A 10,434-nucleotide genomic window follows, 5' to 3' on the forward strand; every position below is an offset into this window, starting at 1 on the left:
GGATCTTGAGCTTTCTAGAGTTGGCAAGACTACAGACTCAAAGTTTGTTATTCCTTTCTAGATCTTTCTGCTCTAGCATGTAGCGTCCCTGTCTCTTAGATTGACACAATGGAATTAGTCTCTATTTTTAGTGTGTGATTTTTTCTTTACCAGCTTCCATACATTAGCAACTCCTACCTTCTATTTTAATTTTCAACAGCGTCCGATAAATTATTTTAGTGTATCCACTTTCATTGAGCAAAAATTTTCCCTTATTATATAAGTTCATTCATTTCTCCTGCTCTTTTCTTTTTTCCCTTTTTAAGGTGGCAGTATAGCAGAAGTCTATAGAATTATAACGGTTGACATGTTCATAGCAAAGCAACAGGGACGGGCATGTGGGTTGCCAATTGCTTGAGAGCTTTTTCGAAGAATAAATTAAGTTGACCAGTGTTTTAATAAAGGAGAAGGTACAGCTTGGACTCTGTAGAAGGAACGTTTACCTGTTAAAATGGAGCCACATAATAGAATCAGATAATTTATCATGTCTTGACCCTTTAAAAACTACATATCATCTTCAGGTCTCTGCTTAAATCAGGGGAATTCTCCAAAGGTGAACGTAAAGGTCCTGCCCCTATTCCTGCAATTCAACAAGAGGTTTATTCAATCTAATCTCCTACCTAAATTGATGTGCCACTTTAATAACTTTTTCAATTCTGCCAAATTTGAAAAAGAGTAAGAGGTAGAGAAGAAACATATAACAGTTGTTAACTTGTTATAGTAACAAATAGGAATTGAAGGATATGTATCTAAAAGTGTGTCCTTTAGACCTTGAATCTCTTTCGCCGTCCTTCCTCAGAACTAAATTGAGAGACTCGCAAGTGATGTCTATGAACTTCATCTCTTTCTTCCACTCCTCTTGCTGGCATTCTCTTTCTTTCTTCTATTTGATGTCTAGCATCTTGGAAGAATCCAACCTTATCCCAAGTCACGTCATAATCAGCTCTGAGTCGTGATCCTTGCTGCACAATTATCAATCACGTGATTAACCAAAAAACAATAGCATCAAATGAAAATCAATTTCTTTGAAGAATCAGCAGAATGTGTCATTACAATTGGAGCACATAAGATCCACTTTGGCGGTTGAGCAACAACACCATCAAGGATTGTTAACTACGAGATGAATGCATATGCACAAGCAAAAGCTCCTCTGTCCCATTTTTTATATAAAAATGTTTGATTGAGCATGGAGTTTAAGAAAGAAAGCAAGACTCTTCAAAGTTGTGATCTAAAACATGCCATAGACACTTTGTGGCTATAAAATCATGTCATTAAGGGTAAAATGAGATGTTTAGAGTAAGATTGTTCCTAAGTACAGAAAGGTGCCATTCTTTTTGGGAAAGACTAAAAAGTAAATTGTATCACATAAAATCAGACAGAGGGAGTATGTAAGCACGGCAAAAATTTGTAACACTTAATAAGCGTTATGCTTTTTGATGAAAACTAACTAAAGCAGTAGTGGAGTAATGCCTAATTGCTTATACATATATCCGAGCACCTGTTAGATATTCCATTCATAAGTGTCTTTGTGTGCTAAAGAAGATAAAAGACTAAATCTATAAAGTACGTTTCTCCAATATGTTTCAACAGAGCATCAATTACGATGTAGACACACCTCAAATTTTTCTTCTTTTCAGATATGTAAAAGCAATTCATTTCTTCCAATTTTGGCAGAGCAATTACTTCCCATCAGAGTGCCAAAGGGTGCTAACTATAGGAAAAAGTAAAAACAACAGACTGATGTTCCAACATATATACCTTTTGCAATGAGCGACTACACAAAACCTTCAAGGCGTCACACAAGTCATTGTGCTTCTCAAACCGCACCACAATCTTACAATGAAGACCAGAAACAATGTCTCCTTCATCTGCATTGTCACCTATACTATTATCCTCAGCAACATGAAGATTCCTATCCAAGAAAAAGATGAGATAAGCAAAATAAAGGAAGATAGCATTACTAAGAAAATATTTGTACAAATACGCGATAAGCTTAAGAGCTAAAATCTGGAAAGCAACGATGAAAGACCAGCCAGTTTCTTTCTCTTCCCATTTTTCGTGGATAAGTGCAACTGAAAATAAATAAGGGCATAATATACATTATACCCTCTCAAGAGAAAGGAAAAAAGGGAGTAGAGAGCACATAATAAGGTAGTCTCCACTCTCCACCTCTCTACAACACATAGTTGGATGCAGTTGAGATTTGAGACTGATTGTTGACAAATTTTGATCGCTAACACTATCAATGAACCAAAACAAATTCCAAAACTTTTGGTAGGCATCTATATTGCTGGTTAGAACTCTTCTAAGAAATGGTAAAAAAAGCACTTGACACGTTAAGTGCGCAAATATACAGGAAGCAGCTGCAAGTACTAATGACCAAATAGACATCAATCAACTTCATAACCAACAATGGTTTTAAAAGTGAAAAGCGCAAAAGAGCGACAAGGTACATGAAGCTTAAAGCGAAAAGAGAAGTGAAGCACACGCTTCTCTAAAATGCACGGCCTTCATCCATGAAGTGATAAACCCTTGCTTCATATTGCTCATTGTAAGTGACAAGTGATGACTTCCAATAAGAGTGATAACCAACATTTCAAAATGTCAAACAAGTAGTCAAATAGATAACAATTTTTCTTTGGTAAACTGTCAAATAAATAATAAGAAACAAGGAACAGCACGCACCTTATCTTTCCAAGTGCAGAAAATATTGTGTGAGTAACCAGCATTGAGGGCTTGGATGAGACCCTCGTCTCTGCGAACCATCGTGATGGCATACCTTTCAACACGATTGTATCTGGCTGCATCCTTCCACTCCTCTGATATCCTGTAAAGAAGAAAATCGGAGACACAATCATTTCAAGTAACCAACCTGGTAAAAAAGCATGGACCATTTACATTGCCGCGTCATATCACGCAGGCATGATTACACCAACAATTTAGTGAGAACCACCAAGTATTCTGAGCTTGGCCAAAATAAAAACCCGTCCAGAGGCTTTGAAAGTATTAGGCTGAGGGAGCTCATGTTGTTAGCAGTTTCAGCTTCTTACCCTCTATGTACAGCTTCAGAAACATATGGTCTACCATTTACACCACATAATTTAAATGTCTTTTGCTTTAGCATGTATTCTTCTTAGCTCCTCATTTCAAATTTAAAATCCAGATTTTCCTATCTAACTATCACATTTCATTGATCACTTTTTAGGCAGATGGACTTCTACATTGTAGAAAAGTCATACAGACCAGTGAAAACAGACTATTATTCTTCTTATTTAAAATGAATAGAACCAAGTTTCTTCACTATTCTTGCTTTTTGTTCTCCGGCTACTAGAACAATTAAGCATACATCAATAAACAACTCTTCTCCAAAAAATTGAACAAATAAAACGGGAGTGGGGTGCGGTGATAATATGTAATAGAATTCACACAACACAGAATGTTATAGCTGCATTCAGCTACACCATAACAGAAACTACTACTGTGCCTCAGCCCCAAACGTTGGTCAGCTATATGAATCCTCACAATTCGTTCCGCTCCATTGGATTCTTTCAAAGGGTTTCTACATTTTCTTTTAACATACAAATCTCTAAACAATAACTAAACACAAAGTAAGTGTACCGACATTAGTAATTCAGCTGCATTATATCCAAAATACTAAAAAATATAAAATATTTACTAACCACGAGCACCAAAAGCAATAATCTCTTCCCACTTCTTGCGCATTCCTCCAAAATCATCAGACACCGGCACAGCTACATCCAGTTTAAACTTAGTACCTTCCAAACTCAACTCAATTCCATCCAACTTTTCCACAAACCCTCTCCTCCATTCCAGAAACTTCTTATCAGCTCTCTCCACATCATCCTCAGTTTCACCAATCACCTTCAACAGAAACCCTAAGTCATGAACAAAAAGGCGGCCACGAGCCACCGGTTCCTCGCGCTTCCGCTTGTTGAGGTCTTTGAATCTCCGGATTTCGAGGTCTTCTTCAGGAACAGTGATGGAGAATGAGGATTTTATGTAATCGATCAGTGATCGCTTGAACTTCCATTCGTCGATCGGAGAAACAGACTTGTCGGCGCGGTAGATTGTTAAGAGAAGCTTAATGCGGGGGACTAGAGAGAGTCCGCTTTCCAATTCTAGGGTTTCGGTTGGCCGGAGAGTGTTCAACGGTTTATTGCTCATTGTCTCCGGTCAGCTTTCGGTCAGCTCAGCTGAGACTTGAGATATTTTGAGTTGGACTTGCGGCTTTGCCTTTTGTACTTTTAATGAAAGTCATAAATTGATATTTGATACGACGACGTTATGGGCGGTGCAGAGCCAAAATTTAAATAAGCTCAAATTTTATAAAAGAAAAAGATAACGAATGAAGGTGTTTACAAAAATCTTTTAAGGATCAAATATTATGTTCAAGTGCAATATTTAAAATGAATGAAATAGACAATTAAGCATTTGCTAATGTTTAAATTGTTTTCCAATGCAATAAAGATGTTCTGTTCTCTATTTCTATTTCTATTTCTATTTCTATGTGTTGTCTTTCTTTTGTTTATCTTGTAAAGGTTGATATTTGACCAAACGAGAATCTGCGTGAAGAGGAACGGCAAAAAGTTACTTGGGCCAAAGTCGTATTCATATAATGCTATAGCGACAATCACCTCGGCCACGACTGAGGTCGTCTACTCAGAATACTTGTACGGCAAATTGAATGTTACGGCATTTCAGAGAATCAACCGGTGATAAGTTAAATGACTTAGGTACCCTGGCTTATGGTCGTTGGGTAAATGAGAATATCTAGTATATATACTAGGTGAGAGAATGAAGAAAGGGGGATTCACAAATCACACTTCTTCACTAACAGGGGATGGGAATTGGAGAATCCATCTCGTAAATGAGAGAAGGTTCGAAACCTTGCTATTCATTTTTTGTAGCCATCGTTATGGAATAAACAAAGACACACCCCGTGGTCATTAATGGTGAATCCTTTCTTTCTTCTTTATTTTATATTGTGGAGTACCGATGTCGAGAATGAATGTAAGCTCATCATACACATTGGATTTTTTCCATTATCTTAATGAGTTTATCAGCTTAACCTTACCCAACTTTTCTTACTTAGCATTCATTGATCTAGAGTTTATTATATTTGGCTAGGATTTATCCTCTATCTTCTCATTTAATTAGTTTAGTAAAAGGTCTCACACTTTTTGGTCAAATAATTTGGCACCGTCTGTGGGAATTTTCTAGCCAAAACCTTAGTTCCCTCTATCCAAACATGGTCTTAGCTCTATCTCTCATTCGGTGAAGTTTCACCCTTTCATTACGAATATCAACTTGTGAAATCGGTCAGTAAACCCCTGAAACCGCCAAACCAACCAAGGATAAATCCTTACGCAAAACCAGAGTTATGCCTGGTTTACACACGAAAATTGCGATGTGCCACAGCATCAGCCCTGATGCATTGTGAACATGAACCATCATAGTGGGACTACGACTATGCATACCAAACGCGTCCGTAATCCCATTTCTAGGTTAGTACCCAACACCTCCTACATACTGCGCATATTGCCTTCCCTCCTACTATATGAAACGATGTTTGTTGTGTAATTTACTGACTAAAATAATCCTCTTCTGTATGTTTGTGGTATGACTTACATTTCTGCCATATTTGTGCGCCCGAGACTGAGATGAACTGGGACTTGAACTCGAGACCCTAATGGGGGGTGGATCGTCCACCCACGAGATGCCAAGGCTCAACTAGTGACGAGGCTGATAAGCCGACATCAGGCCTGAAACTAGTACCAGAATACAGAACAAGGCGAGCCGCCCTGCGGCGCGATCCCTTGTTCATTGCCAAACGAGGGAACTTCCCTGGTCCAAAGAGCGCAGCCGTCGAGGGAAACATGGCCAATCCCCCTCATTCATTAGCTAAACAGCCGACCAAGGTAGCAAATAATTCCATGAACTTCTAACCCGTTATTCCTTCTTTAAAAAAAATAGAGAAGTAAAACCTTAGAACAGGGACGTCCTCCCAAATACGCGAACGAAGGCTAGCCGACATACAGGCTCTAAGTTCCTCCATAAGGCAAACGGAAAATCGGGAAAATCCCCCACACCGTACCATACTACGAATAACATACAAACGGCTCAGAACAAGCCGGCATCATTAAGAAACAATCTCCATAGCCTGGGACTAGGCGGTGAGCCCATGGAACGTATAGTCTCCCCAACACAGGCAGAACATGAACACGAAAAGCTTGCATGTATGCTCGCCATGGCGATCCTATGCCAATTCAGCCGACTAAATACTACGAATCACGTCCGAACTTCGTTCAAATTTATCGAGTCCCAAGGTGCCCAAAAACCCAAGCAATAAGTTTATCGTTCGTCCCGTCAACGGTCTCTCCAGGCCGAGCAAGGAAGGGACTAGATAGACTGGGACTCACCCCGACGCATACATAAACTATGCAACAACGCATGATATTCTCCAATGAAAGCAAGATTAGATAAACTGTGCCTGGCCCCGATGCATGCATAAACAATGCAGCAACGAGTAATTGTCACGACCCGAATTTCCTACCATCGGGACCGTGATGGCGACTAATATTGTACTCACTGGGCAAGCCAACGATTACAAAATATCTCACATTTTCCTTTATTTTTTAATAATTTAAAACTTAACAAAAGTAAATCAACAGAAATAAATGCGGAAGAACTCAGATTAAAAGTTTATATTTATGCTAATAACGAAAACCAAAATAAATTCCACCCAGGAATTGGTGTCACAACTCACGAATAGTCTACGAATACTACAAGTATTGGTTTGAAAAAAAAATATACATTTGTCTCGGAGAAAAGTAAAACAGAATGCAGTAAATATAGAAGGGGACGTCAGGGCCTGTGGACGCCTGCAGGACTACCTTGGGTCTCCTAAATGCATTGATAGCAACCAACCTCTCGATTAACCACTAGCTCCGAAATCTGCACAGAAAGTGCAGAGTGCAGTATCAGTACAATCGACCACATGAACTGGTAAGTTCCGAGCCTAACCTCGACGAAGTAGTGACGAGGCTATGGCGAGGCATACAACATATACAACGTACAACAGTTTATACTAAACAGAAAGGAAGTACATAATGAAATATAACAGTAACCTCCATTACATAAATACGGAACCCAGTTGTTCTGCTAGTATTCAGCTATAACCAATCCTTAAGGGTGTTGCAACATCACAGTAATGAACCTCAACAAAAGTGAATACATAACAACAATTGATGCGGCGTGCATCCCGATCCCAACATATTAACAACAACAATATCAACATGCACCCTTATTACTCCTTGTAGCGGCGTGCAACCCGATTCCACCAGTTCACCCTTATTGCTCCACAATATATCTCCCTTATTCCTCCTGTTGTGGCGCGCAACTTGATCCTACCTGTCCACCCTTATTACTCCTTGTTGCAGCGTGCAACCCAATCTCAGCAGGCAATCACATTCACCCTTATTCCTCTTGTTGCGACGTGCAACCGATCCTAATATATATAACAACACCAATCACAAGATGAAGACAAGTGTTTCAAAATTCACTCAAATCCTCCACAACACCTACTCCTCAAACCAACACAATGGAATATCACTATAACTGTAAAAACTTCACCAGTTAAACTATACATCGAGACCAACCTAAGTGTACCATGAAGCACCAATAACCAACATAATCCAACGGGGTAATAAAATGAAGCTACGAAACAAATAATACTTCAATAGAAAAATCAACAATTAACATGAAACAATTAGGCAAGAAAGCATTGATAAGCAAGTAGCAATTAAGGTAAGAAAATAATATATAGGGGAACGGGGAAAGGAAAACAGGCTAAACAAGTAATTTGGCGGTGCATTGGTGCTCGTCACTACACCTATACGCTACACACATGGTATTTCACATAGCAAACAAGTCGGGGATCATTAATCCCTCAAGTCAAGGTTAGATCAAACACTTACCTCGCTAACAGAAAGTTCCCAAACCTTGTGATATTTAAAAGTCCAAGCAAATGGCCTCCCTTAATCTATGCAAAATATTAATTAGCAATATCAAATATGGTAGGCAGGATCTGTAGCAACCCCTTTGGGAGGGTACTACTTAGGAAACAAATCTAATTTCCTACTTACAAAATATTAAAAGAGATATTAATAAAAATATTCAGAATAATTTTAGAAGCGGAAGTAGGCCCATGCGAAAAGGTTCAAAGTACAATATATTTTTTTTTTTGAAAATACACCATAATTTTATTTTAAATGAAATACAATGTCAAAATATTAACATATGGTGATATAACCCTTCTTGATTAATCAACGGATTAAAGCAACTTCCTAACAGATTTATACAATCGTTCAAAGTCATTACAAGTTTGTATTGTATAAAAATTTCAAACTATCGGGTAAAAAAAAAAGAAACTAGTTTTCTCCTTTTCTACATATTTACAAGACAAAGTGTAAATTCAGCATATTACAAGACTTGAGTTATTAAAACACCCTAATACAATAAAATAGGTTACAAATTCAAGTTATAAGATTTTGGTCTTTAAAATCCAACAAGCCTCCAAATAACATAAGTGTGACATATATATATATATATATATATATATGTATGTATGTATATATCCTGTATATCATTTACATGTCCCAAAACTATGCAAACCAAGGTGCATATGCAAATGTGATCTCCATAAATTCTCCCAAAGAGACTACTTCACCCTGGCCATCTTCAGATTTCATCCCGAACATTTCCTACGATAGAAAACAACTATCGCTAAGCATAAAGCTTAGTGGTGTATAAACTTTAGGCTTGGAGTCATTAAATTCTCCAATTCCCCTTTTCAGTCATAGTTAGCTCAATTTAACATAATTTAAAACAAGTGAACAAATATATCAAACATATCAATATCAAACTTTGAAGTGTTTCCAAATATCAATAACAATGTTCAAGAGTCTAGAAAGTGTATACTATCAATTTAAGAGAGTATACAAAATATCCATTTTTCGCCCAATATGTACGTCATGCCATCACACTAACATAATCAGATATCAATATGGACCGAAGCCCCAAATCAAGTAGGGCCAAAACCCAATAGACAAGAGAATCATGAACCATATTAAAAATGGCTTCCTAGTTCGTACTTAACACGGACAAGTTCCATAATTCAAGACGAACTACAAATCCAAAGTCAAGATGGCAAAAGATCCGAATCAAGACGCATGCCAAAATGAGTGACAAAATCACTTCCACAAGAAGGACAAAGTCCCAACAAGAATGCAAAATGATCAAACAATCCGTACGAATGAGCGATTTAGCAAATATCTTACAATACTTGATATAGTACTAATATAACAATATAAATTGAAGCCAAGAAAAATAAATATCAAGTTATTTCAACATATTCCAGCAAGCAAAAAGAGTACAAGTTTATACACAAACCTTGGTGTTTTACCACGAAACAGTTCAATCACAACTTGGGGACGTTCGAATCGTCTACGCCGTAAACAAACCAAATCTGTCCACTTCCTCAAACACTTCCCCTTTGATTTTTTTCAAGGGTACGTAAATACATAATCAAGTATCTAAATAAGTTCAGTGATTTAGCAAGTCAAACTAAATATGATATTGGTGAAAATTACCCAAAAATGTTTGAAACAGAAATTCTGGACAGTATCACTATTCCGAGTTGTGACTCAGTTTTGAAGATCTACACGAACAAACTAGACTTTCTGGTCTTCACAAAAGTTGTAGATATATGGCTTACCGTTTCAGAACATCTTGAATCACCTCCATATCAATTTTGAACAAAACGTTATGCTAAAATTACTAACAGCAGTACATGGAGTATTTCTAAAACTGGAAATCTGGACAGCACCTGCCCTGTACTTTCTAATCCTTTTTCAGGTAAATACCAACAAAAATAGATTTTGTTTCCTTCATAAAAGTTATAGATTTATGAAATACCTTTCCAAAAAGTCCTGAATCACTTAAATCGGAGCTCTGTACAAAAAGATATGTAGAAAATTCTAGTAGGTGTCTAGTATAAAAACGAGTTTAGAAACTTACCAAGAGGAGCAACTTGATCTTCACCAAAAACGAAATTTGCTTGTTGATTTAGTAGAAATCCATGGTTTGTTTCATGAAACTTCAGATTTTCAAGTTTCTACGGAGGATAGAGAGAGAGAGAGAGAGAGAGAGAGAGAGAGAGAGAGAAAGAGAGAGATGGATAGATATGAAATAAAATGGTTACCCAACTACTAAATATTCTTAGATAAATACAAAAGGTTAGAAACCAAAACTTAATTATATATTATATTTAATAACAACTAGTCAAAATAATATTAAGTGTTACATATAGCAACA

At 37.3% G+C, this 10,434-nt stretch overlaps 1 protein-coding gene across 1 annotated transcript; it reads right to left on the minus strand.

Annotated features, from left to right (window-relative positions):
• Positions 1-378: 378 nt before the first annotated feature.
• LOC104242649 (uncharacterized) lies at positions 379-4,387 on the minus strand. The gene is made up of 5 exons (XM_009797718.2): positions 3,720-4,387; positions 2,725-2,866; positions 1,798-1,951; positions 810-1,001; positions 379-619 (listed from the first exon to the last, which is right to left on the minus strand). The coding sequence occupies exons 1-5, from the start codon at positions 4,222-4,224 to the stop codon at positions 614-616; spliced, it is 999 nt and encodes a 332-aa protein (XP_009796020.1). The 5' UTR covers positions 4,225-4,387; the 3' UTR covers positions 379-613.
• Positions 4,388-10,434: the final 6,047 nt, after the last annotated feature.

Source organism: Nicotiana sylvestris, chromosome 4 (assembly GCF_000393655.2).
Source record: "Nicotiana sylvestris chromosome 4, ASM39365v2, whole genome shotgun sequence".
Lineage (NCBI taxonomy): Eukaryota > Viridiplantae > Streptophyta > Magnoliopsida > Solanales > Solanaceae > Nicotiana > Nicotiana sylvestris.